At 46.6% G+C, this 24,159-nt stretch overlaps 2 protein-coding genes across 5 annotated transcripts in view; both read right to left on the bottom strand.

Annotated features, from left to right (window-relative positions):
• The window catches only part of Sec13 (SEC13 homolog, nuclear pore and COPII coat complex component), a 13,240-nt gene extending 3,501 nt beyond the window's left edge, over positions 1 to 9,739 (bottom strand). The window contains exons 1-5 of the mRNA XM_028788684.1: positions 9,667 to 9,739; positions 7,035 to 7,079; positions 5,613 to 5,728; positions 4,487 to 4,638; positions 3,951 to 4,084 (exon numbers count right to left, since the gene is read on the bottom strand). Coding sequence (XP_028644517.1) covers positions 3,951 to 4,084; positions 4,487 to 4,638; positions 5,613 to 5,728; positions 7,035 to 7,079; positions 9,667 to 9,669 — 450 coding nt within the window. The 5' untranslated portion in view covers positions 9,670 to 9,739. The remainder of the gene's footprint in view (positions 1 to 3,950; positions 4,085 to 4,486; positions 4,639 to 5,612; positions 5,729 to 7,034; positions 7,080 to 9,666) is intronic.
• Positions 9,740 to 16,685: 6,946 nt separating this feature from the next.
• The window catches only part of Atp2b2 (ATPase plasma membrane Ca2+ transporting 2), a 156,342-nt gene continuing 148,868 nt past the window's right edge, over positions 16,686 to 24,159 (bottom strand). For all 4 annotated transcript variants that reach the window (XM_028788637.1, XM_028788640.1, XM_028788638.1 and 1 more), the window contains one exon: positions 16,686 to 17,749. In XM_028788637.1, coding sequence (XP_028644470.1) covers positions 17,438 to 17,749 — 312 coding nt within the window. In that variant the 3' untranslated portion in view covers positions 16,686 to 17,437. The remainder of the gene's footprint in view (positions 17,750 to 24,159) is intronic.

Below are 24,159 nucleotides of genomic sequence, written 5' to 3'. Positions count from 1 at the left end.
TTTCTTTCTTTCTTTCTTTCTTTCTTTCTTTCTTTCTTTCTTTCTTTTTTTGGTTGTTTCGAGACAGGGTTTCTCTGTGTAGTCCTGGCTGTCCTGGAACTCACTCTGTAGACCAGGCTGGCCTCAAACTCGGAAATCCACCTGCCTCTACCTCCCAAGTGCTGGGATTAAAGGCTTAAAGGTGTGCGCCACCACTACCCGGCTTTGAGGTTTTTATTATTATTATTATTATTATTATTATTATTATTATTATTATTTTTGAGTGGTATATATCAAGTCCTGAAAGAAAATAACATGACTACAGTGCAGAATCAAGAACGAGATGAGCATAGTCCAAGGGGACTTGGCCTCAAAACTAGCACTTTGTGAATGGTGTAGAGTCCTGTACCAGAAGGAGGAAGAAAGATTTCTCTCAGAGCACACAGAAGAGTAAATACCACTAGAAACAAGACATGCAAGTGAGGAAAAGCAAAGAAACATAAATACAATGAGTCATCAAGCTACAAAGATAAGCCAGAAAAGGCATATTAAGGAGGGCCTAAACTAGATAACTTTTCATGGTAACTTGGATTGTGGTTTACTTTCTTTTTGTTCTTGGGGACAGGATCTAGCTATGTAGCTGGGTTGGGTTTGTCTAGGCTTGAGCTTCCCTTCTTTCTACTTCAGTTTCCCAATGTGAATAATCTTAACTTTCCAATTAAGACACAGACTAGGCCTGGGAAGATGGTTCAGTACTTGCTACAAAGGACTAAAAACCTGAATTTGGACCCCTAGAACACACATTTAAAAAAAAATGGCATAAGTCTTTAATCCCCACACTCAGGAGGTTAGAAGCAGGTAGAGCTCTTGAGTTGAGGCCATCCTGGTCTACAAATCGAGTTACAGGGCTACACAGAGAAACCCTTTGAAAAACAAAAGGCTGGGCGGTGTTGGCGCATGCCTTTAAGCCTTTAATCCCAGCACTTGGGAGGCAGAGGCAGGTGGATTTCTGAGTTCGAGGCCAGCCTGGTCTACAGAGTGAGTTCCAGGACAGCCAGGGCTACACAGAGAAACCCTTTCTCGAAAAACCAAAAAGCAAAAAAAAAAAAAAAAAGAAGAAAAAGAAAAACAACAACAAAAAAACAACCAACCAAGCAGGCGTAGTGATGTGCACTTGCCCAGTTTTGCACTAGTAGGGCAGAGATAGGAGGACCCATGAAGGTCACTGGCCAGATAGTCCTAAATTAGTTTAGTTCAGTTTAGCTTCGGGTTCAGTGAGACTGTCTTAACAAATAAGGACACAGTGACAGGCATCAGACACTGATCTACCTCCACATGAGTATCAACATGTATACACGCATACTCTACATACACACAAACGGACTAACTTTGAACAAGAACCAATAATATGCTTGATGTAACACACCTTAGCAGCAGAGACAACTGTTAAAAATGAAAGGCTAAGAAATCAAGCAAACAGAATTGAAAGCAGGCAATAATAATACCTGACAAAACAGACTTAACAAAGACTGTTTTGCAGAGAAAACAGTAAGATACAAAGATCACATGATCAACTGATTTAAAAATAATATTTATGCATTGAATTTAAGAACATACAGTTGTTAAGACAGATATTTATTATAGGAAGAGAGAACCTCAGATACGTAGTGTTAACAAATTCAAAAGTCTGAAATAATTTCATATTTCTGATAAAACATGGACCAAGACTGAAAGGGAACAGCAAGAGAAACTGCAGAAACTACACACAGAGACTATGATGGTTCATCTTCACTATGGACTCGATTTAGAATCACCTTGGAAACAAACAACCGGCTATGTCTATGAGGACATCTCCAGAACACTCAACTGAATGGAAGCAGGACCATCACAAAGGCTTAGGATCCTGGGTCGCATAAAAAAGAAAAAGTGAGCTCAACACTAGCCTTTATCTCTCCTTCCTGACTGCTGATGCTGTGTGACAAATTGTCTCACCAGTTAACAGGCTACTGTTAAACCAAGCCAAAATATAAGCTAAAATAAGCCTTGCTTTTCTAGAGTTGACTTTGCTAGATATTTTGTCACAGCAAGGAGAAAAATTACACACACACACACACACACACACACACACACACAATAAATAGTTTTGAACAATAAGTTACTAAAGAAATTAAGTGGGAAATAAAATTTCTTTTTTGTTTGTTTTGTATAGCCCTGGCTGTCTTAGAACTCATTCTATGGACCAGGCTGGCCTCAAACTTGGAGACATGCTTGCCTCTGCCTCCCAAATGCTGGAATTAAAGGTGTGAGCTGCAATTACCCAGCTTGAGAAAATGTTGTAAGTAAATGTAAATGGAAACACACCAAAAGCATACAAAACATAAATTGTACATTAAGGGAAAAATAGCAAACGCAGTACAAAGAGGGAGCTTTCCAACACCGAGATCCTACATCCAAACAGAACACAACTCTAGTTCCAGGGAAACCAATGACACTAAAATCAGCTGGTACGAATGCCAACAATACATGAAACAACGTCTAGTTACCCAAAAAATGTAAAGACACACTTGACTCCACCTCTCTCTACTAGGCAAAGGGGCCATCAAGAAAACAGCAGCAAACTCTGGGTTGGATGAGGTGGGGGAAAGAATGCTTACAGAGGGCTGGCAGCAGTGGTGAGGGTGGTGAGGGTGGTGAGGTGGTATCCTGCTCTACCACCCCTGAATGTACACCCGGGGGACTCTTAGTCAGCACAGCATGGGAATAATTCAACCATCCATGTTTACTACTATTCAAAGCAGCTACGAACTGGAGCCCTGTGTACACCATCAAAGAAAACAGCCTAGATATACAATGGAGTTTCTATTCTGCCATGAAGAATGAAAGTATTTTACTTGCAGGATAATAGATGGAATGGGAGATCATCAAGTTAAGTGAAACAAGCCTGTTGCATTTTCTCTCATATACAGAATATAGACATAAAAAAACCAAGACATGGTAATACTGACAAGAGACTATTTGGGAAGAGGAAGTGGACTATCTGGAGGAGGAGACAAGAGAGGGTAATGGGTGACTATGATCAAACTACAGGACATGCATGGATGAAAATGTCCAAACTTGTAATTTTACACAATGATACACTAATAGAAAATGCAAAAAGGTAAACATGAAATTACCAGATGACCCAACTGTTCCATAGAGATACATACCTAATGGTAGGGAATTAGAAACATACACAAAAACCCATAAACATTCATAGCAACATCTACTAATAAAAACTGAAAATGCCCATTCTCAGACAGGTTTTGTGTCAAATCACTAGTTGACACATGATATGGCTATGGCAGACAAACTCTGAAAATGAAAATTTGCTAGTTTGTTCGTTTCTTTCTTTCTAATGGTTTTTCTAGATAGAGCTTCTCTGTGTAGCCCTGTCCTGGAACTTGCTCTTTAAACCAGGCTGGCCTCAAACACACAGATCTGCTTGCTTCTGCCTTCCAAGTGTTAAAGGAGTGTGCCACCATACCCATCCATGTGTTCTTTCATGTGTGTTTTTGAGAATTACAGGACACTCAGAGGCTCAGTTTCCACTTCCCACAATGCTTTCTGGCCTTTTCATACTTAAAAGTCCAAGGATCAGAAAGCACAGGGAATTAGATCTCTAGGTCATTCTTCAGAGTTCTGGGTATCCACAATGCTTGTCAGCCTCAGGCTTCTGTAACAAGGTGGCTGGTGAAAGTGCCCCCATGCTTCTGTCCCCAACCTGGGTTTTACTAGGAGAAACCAGTGCCACCTCTAGCAGAGAAGGCTGGTGTAGTTGCTGTCCCTCATAGCAAAGCGGCTGCAGCAAGTCTAACCTATAACCTTTCCCAGCCACCGCTCAGCTGGGACACCCACTCTCCTCCTAGGAGCACAGAAGACTTTAGTACACCAACTGCTCTCTCTCCCATGCAAAAGGCAGGGGCCGGACTCACCGTGTGAGCGTTGTTAATCTTCTTCACTTCCCACTGGCCTTCCCCTGTATAGGTCAGCAGTGAGATGGCCCCATCTGAACTCCCACAGGCTAGAATCAGGCCATAGTCATGAGGGGCCCAGCAAACAGAGTTCACTGTGGAAGGGAGGTACAGTGAGAAGGCTTTCATCCTACATCTACTATTCTGCTAAGTTCTTAGAAAAAACACAGGGATTTGCCAGCAGCCTATTGATATTTGGACATATGAGGACAAATTAACACCTAATAGCATTTCCTAAATCTCTTCACAAAAGCAAGGAAGAGGGGCACCCTGAGATCCAAGGCTGAGCCTTAGAAAGCCTCACTGTTCTTACTAAGCCTCTTTCTCTGGACTGGCTTTAGGACTTGGGGAACTGACCTCTGCTGTGGAGAGACTAGTGAAAAAGCCAACAAATGTCCAAAGGATGGACAACAGCAAGAGAAGAGTCTGGGATGTGACCAGAACCTGGGCTTTTCCCACCCAGAAGACCATCCAACTCACCTACCAACTCTACATACCTGAGGAATCATGTCCTGAGTGCTCATGGGTCTTCTCCCAAGTGCCATTTTCTTCCTTCCAGATAATGACTTTCCGGTCATAGGAACAGGAAGCCAGGATATTGCCATACATGGGGTGGGCCCAGGCCACTTGCCACACTGGCCCCTCATGTCTGTAAGGGAAGAAGTCAGAGGCTGCTCAGAGGGTCAAGGGACCTACAGTACCAGTTCCCTCTGGAGGTCAACACAGTGCTCCCACTGTCCTAGTTTTTTGAGGCAGGGTCTCATACTATAGCTCAGGTTAGCCTTGAGCTTGTGATCCTCCCAAATGCCAGGACAAAAGGTATGTGCCACCACACTTCAATTTGGTTTGTGTTCTACTAGGTTTAGAATGAGAACTCTGCATCTTGAAATGATTTACTAAAACATTAAATTGCCTCTGCCAAAGCCAAGTAACAAGTGGCAGGTATAACAATCTGTAATCTCAAAGTCATAATGAAGCACAAATGCTATTCGCAGACAGCTACATGTAACATGAAAACATGCCTGACTTTTCTTGGTGACAGAGTGACAGGTCTACAGTTATTACTTGAGTTTCCAGCCTATATCTAAAATAGAAGGAAATGGTAAATTCGGAGTCATGTAAATAAACACGATTGTTTTCCTTGTCCAGTGTGCCAAATCTGTGACCCTATTCACAGAACTGTAGCAGACACAGGTACTCAGGTAAGGAACCCACACTATGTCAAAGCCTCTGATGGAAAACAGAAATGTCACTATGAAAATGAGCCAAGACCCTAAGGGTTAGTGGGGGAGAGGAAAGAAAACATCTTGTAAATAATCCCTGGCCATCTATCTGCCATGGGCAAACAGAACAAGAGGATGTGTACAGTTTGTCTTATGAGCCCAGTGAGATGGCCTAGTGGGTAAGGCACCTGCTGTGTAAGCCTGAGTTCAATCCCCAGAAGCCATGGGAAAAACTCTACAAAGTTGTCTTTTGACTGCCACATATGAGCCTGTACATGCTCATATGGGCTGTAAGTATCCTCACTGCTGAATGTACTCTGGGATTGCTCTGAATTTGCGTTCCTCCCAGGCCCAAGAATCCAGCTATCCTGCAACCTTCTCCATGCTTGTTTACACTTACCCTCTGAGGTCTGCGATGAGGATCTGCCCTCCATTTCGCACATCAAAAATTTTGACGGACCTATCCGAGGAGCAGGTTGCTAGGCGGGTTCCATAATAGTCCATCTGTGCATCATGCTGCAAGGGGAAGACAACTAGGGAAGCCTGTAGCACCGGTGACTAACCCCCAAGCCAGGACCGAGTATAGACCCAAACCAGGTTTCAGGAATAGTCAGTTGTCACCTGGAGCAGTTAGAAACTTGCAAAGAAAGTGCTGTGTGGACCTTAACATTCCTATGTCACCTCTCTACTCAAGGAAAATGACTCTTCTGGGAGTCACCTTTCTACTGGGTCAGGCCTTGCTCTCCTGATAAGTAGGCTTGCAGGTCCATTTAAAAAACCCTTTTCAGCAGAGCACCGTCATACTGGTAAGGAAAGCATAGTATCTAAGAAGGAAATTCTATCTTCTTTAGCTTATCTGTTGTACAACCTCTGAAAATTAGCTTATTTCTTTAACTGTCAGTTTCCACATCTTAAGAAGGAGTTAAGGAGCACACTGGCTTCACGGGTCCTTGAAAGCTTAACAAGATACTGACTAGAAAGTACTTAGAGTTTGATGACAAGTTTAGAGAGCACGCAGATGTCTCTAACTACTATATTGCCTCATCTGGTGCCCAGGAGGAAACCTAGGTGGGTCACTGACAGGGGTGCCTAGATTGGATCTTACTGCCCTTGGGTCCATGCCAGCTCCAGCCAGGTGGTCTCACAGCTAGACTACTCACCACCAAAACCAGGAAGATGCACAGTTTTGCATCAGAACCCCCAAAGCAAGTGCTGGTGGTCAGGTGTGGAGGTCAGGGACCTCACAGGAAGGACTGAAGTCACTAGTCCTGGGCCCTTCTCAAAGGCTGCCTGCATTGTTTGGTTCCAGGAAGCAGGCTGAGTTTTTTAGAGACTTCAACCTCTGGACCTTCCCTAGCAACACTAGACTGTGCCCTGTGTTGGCCTATCAAGAAACGCCCTGAGCTGCCCAAGGGCCTGATGTGGACTACTCTCTGGGGTAAAAGTGTATCAGCCTCTGCCCTATGCTTTCACTGTGGCCGCCAGACTTCCTACTCTCCCTCACTAACTCCCTTTCAATGGAGCTAAGAAATAGCCTTAGGAGAAAGACAAGTGGGAAGATGATCGATTGTCAAACCTCTGCAGCCTTACTCTCACAGCAGGGTACTGTGCTGGCCAAAGACTGAAGGGTCTGAACTATACAGCAGAACCAGGTTCTTACAGCAAAGATACGCACTGTCAAAAATCTGCCAACTCAGAGGTCATGTAGGAAAATGATTAAACCCAAGGTTTATGGCTTGCTGGGAACTAATACATAGTTAAAACGCTCACTGAGGGGAATGCCCATGTCCAGACCCAGGAGAAGGGCTGAATGGATACTTACAATCATGTCCTCATGAGAGGTGTCCACAGTGTTAATTACTGACACCTAGAACCAAAGACATTCTGTGAATTCATGGACAGCAGCCACAGCGGTCATCTCATTAAAGCACCAATTGTTTCTGAAGTTCTTACAGGCATTCATTCACTCATTCACTGGCATGCTCATTCTATAAACACTTTCTTTTTATTTCTCATGTGACTGGCTCTCAAGTAGTTTAGTCTGGCGTTGAACTCAATATCCTCCTGCCTCAGCCTCAAATGCCAGGATTACATATGTGCATTTTTACTTCCAGCTAAGGACCTTCTTTGTACTGTGTAAAGAACTTCACAGTGTGGAGTGGCAGCTCTTGCCTTCAGAGAAGCTCATGTGTAAACAACCTGTCAGTAGCCAGATTAGCCATACTGTGGTTTGTGTGGGCAGAAAAAGCCCAAGATGAAGGGGATACACAGCTGCCTTAAGGGAGGAGAACCTTGTTGCTCGGAAAGAAGCTATAATCCAAGCAGGAGAGGACTCCATGGGCAAAGACAGTCTTAGTCAGTGGGACCACACAGGAACAGAGTGCACGTTCCCTTTCTACATCACAAGTGATTCTGATGGCCCAGACAGGAACAGGTTATAATTCACGACCAGGATTTGACTTTAGTTGCCTCTGAGGCTACTCTCTGGCCTACTATGAACTGTGAAAGACCTGTCTAGACTTTCACCTTGTGGGACCCAAGCCTGATAGTCTGTAGAGGTCATAAACAGTTCTGATGGACACCAAGGATTTCTCTATTCATTTCGAATCAATCAGCTTCCCTTGATCCCTAACGAGCTAGACTCTTACATACACAAAAGCCATGGACAGCTATAGTACTTTATGCTACTTTTCTGCTGGAGAAGGTAAGCTTCCTGAAACTATGTGTAGCTTTGACACATTCTCTGTCTGTCTTAGTACATAGGTCTAGCTGGCCTAGAACTCACTACATAGACCAGGCTGCCCTCAAACTCTGAGATTTACCTGCTTCTGCCTTCTTGAGTGCTGGGATTAAAGGCAGGCACCATCACATACCTCATCTTTGATTCTCTCTAAATTATTTAGCACAATAATTTACAGACAGAAGGAACTCAGTAACTACTAAATTAATAAGTGAGCAAAGATACACATTTCTTTTCTTGGCTCATCTGCTATTAAATTCTTGGGAGAGAAAAGTGGATGGAAAAGGTGGCTTCCATTTGAGACTGACATTTCTCAACATTTCCAACAAGTCACTTTTTCCAGTGCAAACTTTGCAGTTACAAAGCCTGACTCCTCAAGGCAGGTGTGGCACTGCAGATCCTTAACACTCTGGAAGATCAAGAAGGTGGATCAAGAATTCTATGACAGCCTAGGCTACTTTTCAGAAAGGCGGACCCTGGGAGAGTATGGCAGCATGGCATTCAGAAGGCACACACTGAATAAGTGCGTGTTTCCTTGAGAATTCTAAATGCTCTAAAAAGCGTCTGCAAAGATTAGAGATGCCTGCAGACAATGGCATTTTTCCATGAGCATCGAAAGGCACTAGGTGCAATCAATTACAGTCAACAGAAAAACTAAGCAATTTAAGGTGCCAGTGAAGAGAAAACCCTTACCAAAACCACACTGCTGGCAACAAGGCTGTTTACTAACCCTCTGATGCCTTGCCTCCCAGCACTCACCAACATAAGGTGGGTGATGTGCTCAAGGATCCCCACAATCCCGACTGGTTCAAGGAAAAGTAATTTTATATTGGTGACCCGAAGGACCTTGGAAAGCTGGCATCCTTCTGACCATTCTCAACCAGCAGCCATGAGTTCTGATCACACTTTGGGATGCTATGTGTTTTAAAGCTCTTAGAGCAGTCCTCTGTAGCATCTGCCACTTACGTACTTAATGGAACACAGTAGGCAGCAGCACTCAAACCAATTCAGTTCATCAGAATCACACCAGGCACAAATTTAGAATGAACCTATGTAAGAGTCTCCAACCAGGCAACAGAAGAGCCAAAGATCAACAGGAGGAGGCAGCTCCTTGCACCGCTGTGCCAACCAGGATCTAAGACTTCCAGAGTTCCATTCACTTAGTGTCTCGGGGAGCGTAATGAAGATATACCACAGATACCATGTAAGTTCAAAAATAAAAAAGCCGAGACGATGCCCTGAAGCCACTCAGCTAGGCCTGCCATCAGTTTCCCGAAGGGACCATCACACGTGGGAGTCCTGTGTCCAAGCAACTGATCCCTCCACAACCTTTGCTGAGGTAACAGGTGGTAGGACCGAATGATTAGGAGAATTTGGATCTTAGCTTGCCACCGCCCAGCGCAAGTGTTGATGATAGCAGCATCTGCTCCGCAGGCTACGCAGAGGCAGGGGATGTGAGCAATAGTGAGAACGTACAAAGGGCTTGTTAGGCAGTAGATCCTATGAGAGCTTTGGCTGTTTTTCCAATTCTGGAGGACAAGACAGAAGATGGGCAGGAGGTGGCTCAGCAGCCGGGCCTCTGAGTTCCGGAAGGCCCAGTGGCCTTGCCTTAAAGCTCCCGCTCCGAACCCAGAGAGACAGGACACGCAAATCTTGAGGACGTAGAGGTGGTTTGCCTCAAGGCCACGACTACCGCAGGGACCGCAACACTTACCATGGCTGGAGCAGCGGCGACTCACGGCCTCGGACGTGGCAGCTCGGAACGCTTCACTTCCGGCGCCGGCCCGCAGCCGGCAGGCCGTCACCCAGGAGCTTCCGGTCAGCAACTCTCGACTCACACAAAGGTTCCGCATCTTCTGGAGCCTCGGCCCCGCCCTCCTGCAGCTCTGCCCTTATCTTGGCCAACAGTAGGGCTCTGGTTGCTGTGGCGACCCCAATCCAAGGATTTTATAATTTGAAGCAGTCACTAGCGGGTTTTCTATTTAGACTAAATTTTTCTGGTTCTTGAGATACATACATGAGATGACTTGTGATTACTGCTTCACCCTCCTTTTCTGTGAGTTCTGGGTCCCGCTGGCTTATCATGACCTTTGTAGAGGTTAATTTCTCAAGTAGACTGGGCTAGTGCTTTGTTAGGTCTTGCTTTAAGTTTCTCTCCATCTAATTTGATGTTGGCTATTGTCTTGCTGTATTATGTTTAGGTACGGACCTTGTATCCCTGATCCCTTTAAGACTTGTAGCAAGAAAGGGTATTGGATATTGTCAAAGGCTTTTTCATCATCTAATGAGATGATCATTTGAGTTTTTTTTCCCAGTTTGTTTATATGGTGAGTTACATTGATGGATAAAGCAATTCTAAATTCAGGGACAAGACAAGGCTGCCCACTTTTTCCCTATCTATTCAACATAGTACTTGAAGTTCTATCTAGAACAAAAAGACAATTATATGAGATTTAAGGAGATACAAATTGAAAAGGAAGAAGTCAAAGTTTCACTATTAGCTGATGATATGATAGTATACATAAATGTACCAGCTTTCTTAAGGGATGGCATGACAGAGTCTCTAATCCCTGGGAGTCTGTTCCAAGGGAGAGTAACTGGAAACACTCCAACCTCTTGCCCCCAGCTTTGGTGCTTACGCAAGCACTGTAAGGGGGACACAGAGCTCCAGGACAGCTCCTCAGATGCACTTGGACCCATTTCCCCACCACACCTAGAAACCAAGTGGCCCAGAGTGGAATCTCCACTCCCCATTCGATAAATCAAAATTCTTTCTGGTTGTATGGTTTTTTTTTTTTGTTTTTTTGTTTTTTTTTTTTTGGTTTGGTTTTTTTTCGAGACAGGGTTTCTCTGTGTAGCCCTGGCTGTCCTGGAACTCACTCTGTAGACCAGGCTAGTTCGAACTCTCGAACTCAGAAATCCGCCTGCTTCTGCCTCCCAAGTGCTGGGATTAAAGGCATGCGGCACCACCGCCCGGCTTCTGATTGTATGTTGAAACTGGGATTAAATACCTTGGCTGAAGATAGCTACCAGCAAGATACCAAAACTCAAGGAGTGTGAAGGGAGTTTGGAGGGGGGCCAGGAGAGTGGCAGCCTTATATCCTGATACCTCTCTCCCCCCTGGCTGCTGCCGCCACCACAGGGCCTTTGAGATTTCTTTCCTCCTCCAATTTTGCAGGGATTTGAGGAGGTAGTACTTAGGGTAAAACAGAAAGGAAACTTGAGGGGGCTCCTTGGCCTTCTGTTCTTTGAGGCACAGGTCCCTCTGTAGCTGTATCACTAATCCTTCAACTGATTGGGCCAAGTTCTCTTTTCTCTGAGCCTTACTTTTCTCCAGTGAAAAATGGTGACAACAGACATCTTACATGTAAATATAATGCATTGTTATTGAGGGAATTTCCTGGGATAAATTCTGAAGCTGAAGACATTGAGGATCTAGGATAAGCAACAGCAACTTAAGATATTTGCAGGTAGACTGAAAGACATGGTGTTGTTATAAAGCTTTAAAGGGCCAACTCTGGCTAAAGATAGAATGTTATCAGCACCTCATCTCCTACTTCTAAGGGCTCATTCTTTGCTTCTTTGAGTGGCTGTCTTCTCTGTTAAGTGAGAAGCATAGTACAGGCTCAGTATCTCTTATCTGAAATACTTGAAAGCAGCAGCGATTCATTTTGGTTTTGTGAACATTTGCATATTCATGAGATGTTCTGGGATGGAATCCAAGTCTGAATAGAAAGTTCACATTCTTTACATACTCTTACACACATAGTTGGGATTTAAATATTTTTAATAATTTTGTGCCCAAAGCAAAGTTTGATGGTATGGAGTTTCCTGCCTGTGGCACTCAGAAAGTTCCAGATTTCAGATTCAGTATGCTCAGCCTGTAATGCCTACTCTGGAAGTTGATGTTAGATTAAATGAGCCTTGGAACTGAAACTGCGTCTGGAAGTTAGACAGAGCCACTGATACTTGACATGGGGACCAGTTCAGCTTGTGAAGAGCTAGGATTTTGTGTATCTAACTTGATGTTTGTTTCTTAGTCTGTCATATTTCCTTTCCTGTGAGAGGTTTGTCGGATTCAAATGACTAGGTGTGCTGGTTAGTTTTGTTTAATTTTGCTTTTAGTTTTGTTTTGCCAACTTGACACAAGGCTGAGTCATCTGAGAAAAGGGAACTTTGTTGAGTAGTTGCATCCATCAAATTGGCCCCTAAGCAAGTTTGCTGAGGCATGTTCTTGATTAAGGACTGATGTGGGAGGGCCCAGCCGACTGTGGTTGGTAGGTGATTCTGAGACATATAACAAAGCAGGCCAGGAGGAACAAGCTAATAAGCACCAGTCCTCCATATTCTCTGCTTCAGTTCCTGTCTCTATTTCCTGCCTTGCTTGAGTTCCTGCCTTGACTTCCTTCAGTGATGGACTATGATTGGGATATGTAAGGCAAATACATCCTTTCCTCAAGTTTCTTTTGGCCATTGTGGTTTATCATTGCAAAAGAATGTAAACGAAAACACTAGGGTACCAGGCTCCTCTTTGCTTCCCTCTGCCTCTGTAAGGGGTGCCACCTATAATCTGTGTCCACACTTTCCATCTTCTTCCTTTAGTTTATCCCAGGCAGCAGGCCATTCTTTGTTTTCTCCCTGCTACTTTGCTTTTGAATAACTCTTCTTTTCTTCCTGAGACCCTTCCTCCCAAGCCTTCCCTCAGAGATGGGTTAATGACTTACAGAAATTCCCTCAGGTGATGGGAGCTCAAAGACGTGATCTAGAGCAAAATGTCTTTCCCAACCAGAGACTCAACTTCCCCAGGTTCAAATCCATAGAGAGGGGGGACCCAGCTGTCCTTCGGAAAAAGGCCTTGGGATGTTTACCATGCCTGTGTTTCCATGTGTGCATTTATTGTTATTGCTTAGTATAGTGTTGAAAAGGCGGACAAATCCTGTTAGTTACAAAGAGCACAAGCCAGAGATACAGAGAAATAAGGAGTGTACAATAGGAGCACAGTCACTTCCCAGCCCCGATTGTCCCAGAGCCCCCCAGAGCCCAGGCAGCTTATGGAAGCTGCAGGCGGCACCATTCCCTCGCTACTCTGTTATAAAAGATGTGCACACAAGAGTTAGCAAAGTGTGGTGACCCCCGAGAGGAAGGGCCCTGGAGGGAGAGCACCACAGACGTTACAAAGCAGACCAAGGGCCTGGAAGGGCCCAAGCAGCCTCAAACCTTTTGTTTTGGGAGGAGGGGATGATGGCAGCTACCCAGGGCCTGTGGTCCCATGCCTTGGGTGGGTCGGATCTCTATATTAAATCAGAGGGCTTCATTTGGACCTTGGAAAACATGTGGGGACTTTTAGGGTTTGACTGAGTGGCCTTGGTGCTTCTAGAAAAATCCTTACTCCTAGGATTCTCCAAGGGTGGGGCTTCAGATACTAGAGCAGGAGAGAGTTGGGTGAAAGGCTTGTCAGTGTGTGGTTCAGTTGCCAACCTCCTATAGCTACCTCAAGGGTTCAAAGACATCCAGGCAAGACATTCTTGTATCCCAAAGGTGCTAGAACTCTGAATAAGACATGACTCCCAATAACCCAAATACAATGACCAAAAACCAGTTTTGAAAAGGCAGACAGAAAGTGTCCCTCTGTAGTGTGGGTCTGATGAGTTTGAATGTTCTCTCCAAGTCTGGGTCTGGGGGAGGTCTTCCTTTCCCATCAAGATAAGGAGCATGTGGGGACTTGCTCTGGGACAACGACAGGAGATGACTTGTTAGGTGGGGCTTGGTGGCCTCTCCTGACAATTCTGGGGCTTAGGGGACTAGTAAGTTGATAGCCTCCCAGAATTCAGGGTGTTGTTTTGTCTGTTCTCACAGGATATTCTGCACAGAGAGGATCTGAATGGACAGTGATTACAATGGGGGTGGAGACGGCACATACAGCAACAGGGCCCAGAGTCTGGGGTAAGAGAAGGTCAGAGGCAAACATTTTAACATTTCTTCAGAAGAACAGATGTGAGGGAAAGTCTTGTGAACAGGGAGAGGGACTTACTCCCCTGCTATATACTAACATGTTTGAGAGGGACAATAATTAAAACGTGGCTGGTGCCAGACAAGGGGGTGAAAGAGAAATTCTAGAATTGGACTGAAGTCTATGTAAAAAATCAGGAGGAGGCAAAGGTGGCTTTTCAACAGGCATTGGGGACACAGTGGCTCTTTATTAACCAGAGGACCCAGGATAGGATGGGCAGCAGTGCCACATCCACTCACAGAAATAGGGCATCTCCCTCCAGTCAGCTCTGTTGTGGTTGGGTTGAGGATAGGAGAGAGGTGGGTGGGTGGAGACATGGAGGCTGCTCCTCAATCCTGGAAAGCTGTGAGCAGCACGTTGAGCCTCCTCCCACCCGCTCCACAGATAGGTGACTCTGAAGTAATCAGAGCCAAAGTGCAGGTCCCCTGCTGGGTGCTCACCTGTTGTCTCTCAGCTATCTTAGGAGGGTAGGGAGTTGATGCACTTACAGGATGCAGAGGACAGGAAAGAAGGGGGTGGGTCCCACGCTAGAAAAGAGTAGAGATTTACTATTTCTGCTTGATTAAAAAAAAAAAACCATAGAAACACCTGTGTGAGGCAGAAGAGCCAGCCATGGAAAACATAACCATTGCATAGTATTAAATGAGCAGAGACGGTGAATTCTTTATTTACAATTATTGTCTAGATAAAAAAATTCATAAAAACAGATGAATGGTCATAAATTATTGACCCCCCCTAATGGGGTGAACTGCCAAACGTATCCCATGCTGCTAGATAAAGGACGCAGAAGAGCAAGCTTTGTGTACTACAGTGAGTTCTGACAAACCAACCATCTCCTGTGTAGGTGTGTGTGTGGGAGAGAGAGTGGGAGAGTGAGGGGCTGGGGCATAGGCTAGCCCTCATTCCTGACACCAGGAAGCCAGCGCTAATGTCAGGCCTCCTTGATAGTTTCCTCTGCTCCCTGTTTGAGAACCTGGCTCTGCTCAGAGAACTCCTTCCTCTTTGCCCTGGAGGCCTGGTTCCAAAGCCCAAGGACCCTGGTTTGTAAGTGCAAGAACCCTGGTGGCATGGAATGAGGTCACAGTTGCATGGTTGAAGGAAGGAGGGCAGGATGAAAAATATGACAAAGGACTCCCCACCAAAAAAAAAAAACAAAAAAAACCCAAACCAATCAAACAACAACAAAAAAACCCAAACCAAAAACCTATCCTGTTCTAAGGCAGCCCTGGGTTTCCTTCCCTCCCTTGGAGGGGTACTGTGGGCTGGCTCTAGTGGTGTTTGTACTGGAATCCAGTGAGTACATCTAGGGTTGGTCCACCTGCTCGAGAGGCAGCTCTCTCTCTCCTGGATACATTCAGAATCCTTCAGAGATATTCTTCCTTACAGAAAGATTGTGGCCAGGCGGGATGGGCAGACTTTGAAGCCCAAACCACTAACTCAAGTTTATAACAGCCATCCAGACGTGGGCCCTCCCAGCTGACTATGGCTCTTTTCCCAAGTGGCTGTCATCTTGTTTAGTGAAGAGGTCTCTGGGCCTGGAGGAGGGCTGGGGGGGGGGCAGGCTGAAGAATGAGGAGCGATTGTGAGAAGGGGGAGAGTGGAGGATGGAGCTCACAAGTGAGGCGGAAAGTGTTTGGTTTTCCTCAAAGCACGGGACATCATCGGTCATGGTATTCAAAATGTCTTTTGCACTGTACAAGTTTATGGAAAAAGATTGTATGCTGAAAAGTCTCAAAGCAAACTTTGTATTAAATACAAAAGTTCTTTTATGAAAAAAAGCTGAGACCCACAAAGTGCTTAGCAGTAAGAGGCCGACAGACAAGCTCTTATTAAGTGGGATTACTAGTGCTGTTATTGTTTGGGGGGGGGATAGCCACCTTTTCTCACCTGTGATATGGGAAGATATCAGAATGGCTTTCTGTCTGGGAAAGCAGGACTTGCCGTTAAAAGGCTACAGTATATATTGTAACTACAGGAAGACAATTTGGTTTAAAAATCACACTGAATACATCTCAATGTACACATCATAAAGTTCATTCGGATCTAAATAGTGCAGAGAAAAAAGGCTATTCTTCTTCAAAAAGAAAAAAAAAACGAAAGCAGCAAGCCGTACCAACCCTCATCCAGTATGTCAGCAGTGTCTATGCTGCTGTTTATAAGGAAAGAAACTTCTAAATTACTAACTAAAAAAAAAATCAACACAATAGCATTTGTAATATCTGAACACTACCTTGACTCACAGACAGCGCCAAAGGCAACTCAGTTCTGAAATGCTCTCTGTAAACTCAAGCGAGTTTCATTAAGAGAAAAGCCTTCCTTCTCCGGGTGCACTACAGACGCTGACAGCACAGGACTTGGACCACCGTATTGCAAACCCAGGAAGCCTTCTCTCCTCTTCTCCCTTGTCTACGGTGGAGCGTGTTGCTTAGCTCCTCAGGGTGGATCCTTGGGAGCAGTTGGCTTTCTGCCTGAGCTTCCCACAGTAGTGACGTTATTGAACGGAAATAGCAGGCAAAAATCAGAGCATGGCTATCGTAAAACTTCAAGGATGCAATCCAGGGGATGTGTCTGTTGGGCCCGAGCTCTTTGTAAGCATCTTGGCCACCAGTGTCCTTAAACCACACAAATAGCCAAAGACATTATCTACAGGTTTGTAAACAAATTACATTCTTCTTTTAGGACATAAGTTAAAATAGAGCAATTTAAGCAGAAACAAGGCAACATGCCGGCAAAGGAACTTTATATATCCATGTATATATATGTATATATATATATATAATATCTACTTATCTATACGCACGTATACAGTCTTCAAGAAGTATACGTTGATATAGATACAAAGAAACGGATATAACCTCATGAGTGTCTGTGGAGTTCTTGGGTTTCATTGGTGCAAACCTACTCTGTGATTTCAAAAAGTTATTAAATTAATCTAGACATTTGAGACCATGCTGGGCAAGCATTTGAAACCTCATAGACCAGTGGACTGAATGAACAGCAGTCTGTTTGCAGTTCCTGTTTGCAGTTCCCGCCTAAGAAAACAAACAAAAATCTCCCCTCCCTAACCCTCCAAGAACCAAAGAGGAAGGGGATTAAAAGTGTCCAGGTACATTCATGCTGGGGACGCAGTGGCCGGCGGGTGCATGGCTGGTCCTTGTCTGAGCTGGAGCCTGGAAGGGCTCTTTTTTTTAAAATTAATTCGTTATTATTTTTTTTATGTTTTGGAAAAAAATCCACGCCACTCTCTGCTCCAGGTGACCCCAGGGCAACCCTGCCCACGGGCTAAGGAGTGAAAAAGAGTTCAAACAGCACGGCAGCCAGAGAAAGGTCTGTGTGTGGAACTGGGTTCTCTCTCTGCTGTGTGGGTTCCGCCCAGTGCTCCTTGTTGCATCGGGGAGTTGGTGCCTGGAAGGGTATGCGCCTGGAGGCGGGTGGCGGCGGGTCCATGAGCGTGGCCAGGCGACAGGGGCCTCAGCTAAAGCGACGTCTCCAGGCTGTGGATGGGGCTCCCTGGACTTGAAGAGGTAGCTGATTTGCTCGTGTCGGTCGTCAGGTTGATCCCGCTGTCGATGGCGCTATTGTTCTTGTTGAGCGAGGACGGCGGGCTCGAGTTCTGCTTGAGCGCGGCATCTTCTTCCAGGTCGGTGTCATCGATGAGGGGGATGTGGGGCTGGGAATCTTCGATCCGGAATTCAGGATGAGCCATGAAATTATGGATGGATGTTCGAGACTCGGGTTTTTCTAACCCTTCATAGAGAGAGCTACGGAACGCCTTCACGACGCGGATCTGCAAGGGAAACATTTTGGTCAGGAGTGGGCTGGGCCCTTGGAACTCGGAGGAGGGTTAGGGGAGGGGAGGGCACGCAGGCGGCTGGGATCCACAGTCGTTGGTGTTATGAGCATCGATGGGGACGGAGGGCAGAGGGCTTGGGGGATGCATCCATGAGTTGGTTTTTAAGTGGCTTTGGTTTGGGTCAGAACTATGGTGTTAGTGGGGACTGTAAAAGCACCACCACAGAGATGCTTGGGCAGTTGTAAACGGGAGCATGGTCCACTCCGAAGGGCACCCGACCTAGTGAGAGACTGAGCCTTGTTAATGTCACAGCAGAGTCTGACCATGCAAGGGGCTTGGGGGGTTGCAGGGGAAATAGGAAAGAGTCTATTTGTTAAAAAAAAAAGGTGAATCTTCAAAAACCACACACAGTTAAGAAACCAAACCACATGGAACAGGTTACAGGTCACACAGAGAAGGAACAGGAAGGAGAGACGGTTGGATGAGGTGGGATGAGAGGACACACGAGGGCCAAACAGAGAAGGGGACATCAAGCCGAGGCAGCAGAGCAAAGCAAAGCCAGGGAAGGCTTTCTGAGGTGCAAGGCTGCAGCAGCCGAGAAGCACAGAGGAGCGCACACAGGACGTTGAGGGCAGGGAGCATGCCACAGGAGTCGGGGGCCACACGCGCACACACCGACACACAGCTACACTTGAAAGCCTGCACAATGTGAACGAAGTTGTTTGTGCCCAGCGCCTCTTTCCTTCATGCATTTGGGAGGTAAACACTCGAGTATGGGCTCAAAGCCCTGGCCAGCCATTGCAGCTTGCTAAGGAGCTCCCTTGTTTCCTGGAGTTTGGGGTTTATTGTTCTGTTTGTGTTCTGAAAACACAAACCAAAAGGAAAACAAAACAAAACAAAAGACAGAGGCCAGAAGTGGACAGCCAACCCTGAGATCCATGTTTTGGATGCGGGGATTGGATATCGAGGGTTTGGCACTGCACCATAGGGAGTAAGCCAGGAACTTCATGTCCTTAGGCCTTTATTCTCTCCTCTAAGAATGTGAGGAGCCTGGCCTCTGGACTCCAAGGCTGGTGCAAAGAGCCCAGGATTTGGAATAAGAATGGCCAGGTTGAAGTCCTGGCTTGGCCATTCCTTATGCCTTGGCTGTAGAGAACTACACTACCTATCTGGTCATGTTCTAAACTGCCTTATAGGGTGCAGGGGGGACAGGAACATGCCTTGTGTCTTATGTGACTAATGGGAGTTGGAAATAAAGCTATCTCCCGCTGTCTTCCCAGTGCTGGCTCAGAGACAACACAAGATGACCCAATGCTACCGACTGGCCGAATGTCACATGGCCTTGGCTATGGGGGCAGGAAGCCTGCCAGAGACAGTTATGGGGAGGTCCTTGGAGTCGCAGCTTAGAGCTTAGCAGAACCAGGGAGCTCCTCTATGGGCCTGGTTAGGGAGATCCCTGTTTCCAGAAGGAACTTCTAGTTGGCTCTGACTACTGAGCCTGTGTCATAATTGCCGGATGGCTTTCCGTTTCTAAATGCGCTAGCATTGGTCAGGTCCCTGCTTAGGCTGTGCTCTCTGGCTCTTTTCCCCAGTCAACTCTCCCTCTTTGCCACCAGCCTTCTCTTAGCTCCAACTTCCACTTGCCTTCTGAGAACATTCTGTTCCTTCTCCCTACACACTAGTGACCCCAGAGAACTCTGCTTGCTGGAATCCAGGCAAGCTGGCAAGTTGGAGCCAGTGAAAGCAGGCTGAGTGCTGCTGTTCTGTCTGATACTTTCAGCTATCTTTGTCTCTGGATTTCTTTCCTACGCAGCTTCTGTAGATTGTTCCTTTTCTGATCTAATAAATAAGCTATCAAACCCTTAGAAATAATAATAATTTTAAAAAGGTATAGAGTTAGTTTGCTTATCTGTTGTTTGTTTGCTTTAGGGGAAGGTCTAATATAACTTAGGCTGGCCTCAGGATGTGGTCTTGAACTTCTGATTCTCTTTATCTCTACTATCTTCTGTGTACTAGCCAAATACTAGGCAAAACTGGCTTCCTCATCTGCAAAATGGGAGTGCAAGTGTCCCGTCCCTGTATCTTTCCAGCTGGTGCTGACTTATGAGGCTGACTTGCCATAGAACACTGGCTGGCTGGCTGGAATGCCTAGCATATGAAGGAAGTTAAGGGACAGTGGCAAGCCCTTGTCATGTGACTGACAACGCAGAGGGACGACACACAATGAGATGAGGCCCCTCCACCCTCCCCCTGGCATGGAGACAACAAAAGGAATGAACTGCTCTGGACAGGACTGTGGGGACAAGACTTTTCGGGACACCCCGCCATGGCCATCTCAAGACTCCACTTCGGTTTTCTCTGCAGCTGAAATGGAAAAAAAAAATAGGGGAAGAAAAAAAAAAAACAAAAACAAAAGCAAAAAAATCTCTTCCATCTCCCTGGCCTGCCTGCTCTAAAGATGAGGTTTCAGGACAGAAGACTTGTGGGGATGTGGGGGCAGGGAACAAGGCGGGTCCAGTGGGTGGGACTGTGGAAGTTTGCTTTCAACAGTCTGAGGGACCTGGAGCTCTTGGCCACTGGGGTCTCTGGGGAGGCAGAAGCCTTGCTCTGAGGTGGCCTCCGCATACTCGAATGTTTACCCGGCTTCAAGGAAGCCAAGCGTCTGGGATTGATTCACAGTCGTTTCAGGCTCAAGGGTAAAGACTCACAACCTCTTTAAATTTCACTCTCTCTTGCTGAACTCTGTGTCCAGGGTTCTCTAGCCCTCTAGGAAACAAAGACATGGAATATTCAGACAGTCTGAGAGCTCAAGGGTCCCCCCAGAAGCAAGCCATTTCCTGCCAACCCAAGCTTGCACCAAATTAGTTACCAGAATGCTAAGGAGAAAACCCAGCTTTCCTCTTTGCCACTGTCTGCATGGCTCCTCACCACAAATGCTGCACACACTGGCAGTTCCTGAAACCCAAGTCTAAAGGTGACATGGGGGCACTTGGGGCTGAGTGTGTGGTGTGTGTGTGTGTGTGTGTGTGTGTGTGTGTCTGCAGAGCCTTGCCCTTCACATAGTGGGGCTGAAGCAACGTTCAGTGTGGAGCCTCTTTAGGCTTGCGGAGGAGGACAGAGATGTCTGGAGACAAGTGAGGAGCCTGAGGAGGATGGAGAGGAGGCTGGCCTGGATGGATGAGCCTGGTGCTGTCCTGGTTGATCAGTGGAGGTACTCTATAACTTTGTGGGCTAGAGGAACACCAGTGGATCCACACATAGGGTGATGGAAGCGGTGCTCCTTCTTTGGAAGGCTGTAGGCACCAGCATCGGCTCCTGGATCTAATGGCATCCTCTGTGCTATCAAGCCTGACTGGAATGTGACGTAGAGTGGAGCATGAGGGGCTTCAGGACACATCCCTATTGTCCCCTTTGCTTGTGGTCTCGGCCAAGTGGTGTCTCTGATGACCCTGGGAAAGCCTCCTCTCCTCGTGGTGAGATGTATGTGAAGGGAAGGAAGTGGAACTGTTGAGTAGGGCTCAAGTTCACAGCATTAGTGGCGTGGCCTTGGACCTCTGGGTGGAAATCCAAATTCAGTTTTGAGTCTGGATGAGAAAAGCTCGAAACTGGCCTGGGTTCTCTCCCAAATGCTCTGGTCCCATCCCAACTGAGCATGTATCCCCATGCATACTGTCTACCTAGGGTTATCTAACAGCTGCACTGTGGAGCGGTGCATAGTGGGCTCTCCAATAGAAGCTTTCCTATCCTACCCCATTGTGATCAACTTTTAACGACATGATAACTCCTGGAGTTTGTCTCAGCAGGCATGTGGCCAGTCCTCTGCTGGGGAGATCTTGCAGAGTCTGGTGGCCCAGTTCCATCCTTCTTTCTGCTTTCTGTCATGCCTATTGGACCTTCTTCCTATCAGAAGAAAGAGTTTTGTCCTCTGAGGGGACTTTGCTTGATATCTAGAGGGTCTTCATAGTCCCAAGAGAGCAGAAGACATAAACCACACAAGCAGAGGATGAGAGCATGTTTATTTGATATCTGAGTTGTGATCTCGGTGATCAGAATGCCTCTTTAAACCATGCAGATAGCAGTCCTCCTAGGAGACTATCAGCAGAGGAATGGTCTGGATGTTGAAACCTCACACCCAACGAAGGGCTCAAAGAGATGAAGAATTACAAACTGGAGTTTAGAGCAGAGGGTACCAGTGGGAGGCTGTTAAAGAGGCTGTGGAGGTGACAGTGGGGAGAACTGAGGGAGGTGAGCTTGCCAACCTCTCTTAGCCCTGAGTGGGAGTGAAGGATCATGGGCTAAGATGGTAGATGAGCCACACCTATGCTTTCTTCCTATGACTGTTCTAAGGTTAGGGTTACATGGAATGAAGGAGGGATTGGTTTGTCTGGAGACAAGAGCATGGGCCACACAGGTCTATCTGTGGAAGTGTGGGAGGGACAGGCTCCTTGATGGCTCTATACTGGTGCCGAAGGAAAGGTGGAAAAGAAGATGCTGGGGTTAGAGAGTGGTAGCTCTTTGTTCTAGAATGTGAGTGCTAAGCTAGAGGCTGACTCAGGATGACCTTAGAGGATACATGGGTGCTTGGGAATGCCACGTGAAAGAAGTGAACCAAGACAAATAAAGAGTAAAGCTGGTGCCCTACAGCCAGACTCCTAGTGATCAGAACTCAGGGTGATGCAGGAGTCACCAACAAGGATATCTCCATGAGAACACTTGGTGACTACACTTCAAGATGGGAGGTGCCAAGCAAGGCCAGAATTGGATTGATGTGACAGGGAGGAAGGAAAAGCCAACAAAGTAAGCATGGGTCACTCACAAAGCTGAGAAGGGATGTCTGCTCTGAATGAAATCCTGGCCTTGATTTCTCAGGGACTCAGATACCATGTGCTTAGGTGTTCCCTTGCCTCACTGGGGCTAATTTTATATGAGTGGGAAAACACTATTGGACCTACTTGTCATCCTCTATGCCAGGGAGGGTGGGACCCATGGGATGGTCACAGGACACCAGCATAGGCTGGCAACAGGCTTCTAGTGATCTGTGCATCCTGCTGGAGCTGGAGGACCCTAATGGAAGAAACTGTATGCAGAGCTTCCCTGCTCAGTGGTAGGGAGACATGATGCTGGGTGTCCTGGTTTAGGATGGGTGAAGGGACACTTTATAATGTATCAAGAGATGGAATCTGCTTCTCATCAAAGAACTTGACGGCTGGCTGGGGTAACACACGTGTTGTGTCTGTTAAGACGGCAGACCTGAGGCTCCATGCACTTTGGGAAGGCTCAAATGGAGGCAGACAGGAAATAGAGACAGAATCTTCTGGTGCCTGAGGTCTTGGACAGGTCCAACAAAGAACTAGACAGAGGCAGAGACCAGAAGCCCTAGGTCAGAGACAGTGGTATGGGTAGATGTGTTTGGCAGAAGAAAGATAAGGCTTTGGGTAAGATTTAGTTTGGGTCGTAGGGCACTTGCCTAGCTAGCACAAGGTCCTGGTTTTGGTCCTCAGCTCTGGGGAGGGAGGAAGAGAAAGCAAAAAGGACCCCTGCCTTCCCCCCAAATAAGGTAACTGGCAGAAGGAAGATGAAGAGGTGAGAGTTCCAGGTTACCTCTCATACAAGAAAAGGATACCAAGGTTAGACCAGCTCTTTTGGGACTAGCTGACGCCCAGGCAAGATGTATATATCCCACTATTTTCCACTTGAGATCAGCTAGATGGAACAAGAGCCTTGTCTCTACTAGGAAGGGGTCAAGAGCTCAGCATGCTCCACTCTCTGTGGGAGAAGGGCTGGTAAGGCAGCTGATGTGCTCAGTGTACAGTGGTGGTGGTGGGATATGGGTGATCCTGAAGTGCTCCACCATTCCTGGCTGTGACATCTGACCTGCAGTGACTACCTGACTCATACGATCCCTCTTGTGTTGAGCCCCTACTGTGACTGTGACCCAAGAGGCTTCAACACTGCCTGACCTTCCCTCACAGACCAGGCTTTTTCCTGACAAGGTAAGACACTAGAATGAGTCTTGTCCTGTGCCTCTCTTGGTGACTGTCATCCTCTGGCCTCAGGTCCTGAGGGGGACTGGGACACTTTTTGACTATGGTGTGACCCTTTGCTGGACTAAGACCCGTTGAATGCTTATAATTCTAGTGATCCACTGCTGGTAACAATCCCTGACCCCCAGCTAGCCCCACGACTGCTTGAGAACTCTTAACCAATGACACTGTCTTCAGTGGCCCTTCAGCCCCGGGCCTCACAGTGACCCCTGTCCCACCATGTTCTCTGGAACCCGGCCCCTGCCCGCCTGCCCGCCCAGGAGCTGGCGTTGGTAGTGCCAGCGGAGGCGGTAAGGAGTCACACTCACGCCCAGCTGCAGCAGGAGGAAGGCTGGTCGGAGAGGAAAGAGCATTGGATAA

Source organism: Grammomys surdaster, unplaced genomic scaffold (genome assembly GCF_004785775.1).
Source record: "Grammomys surdaster isolate TR1022 unplaced genomic scaffold, NIH_TR_1.0 125756, whole genome shotgun sequence".
In the NCBI taxonomy this organism is placed as follows: Eukaryota; Metazoa; Chordata; class Mammalia; order Rodentia; family Muridae; genus Grammomys; species Grammomys surdaster.
The sequence above is the reverse complement of the archived record's forward strand: the minus strand, read 5'-3'. Positions and strand labels throughout refer to the sequence as shown.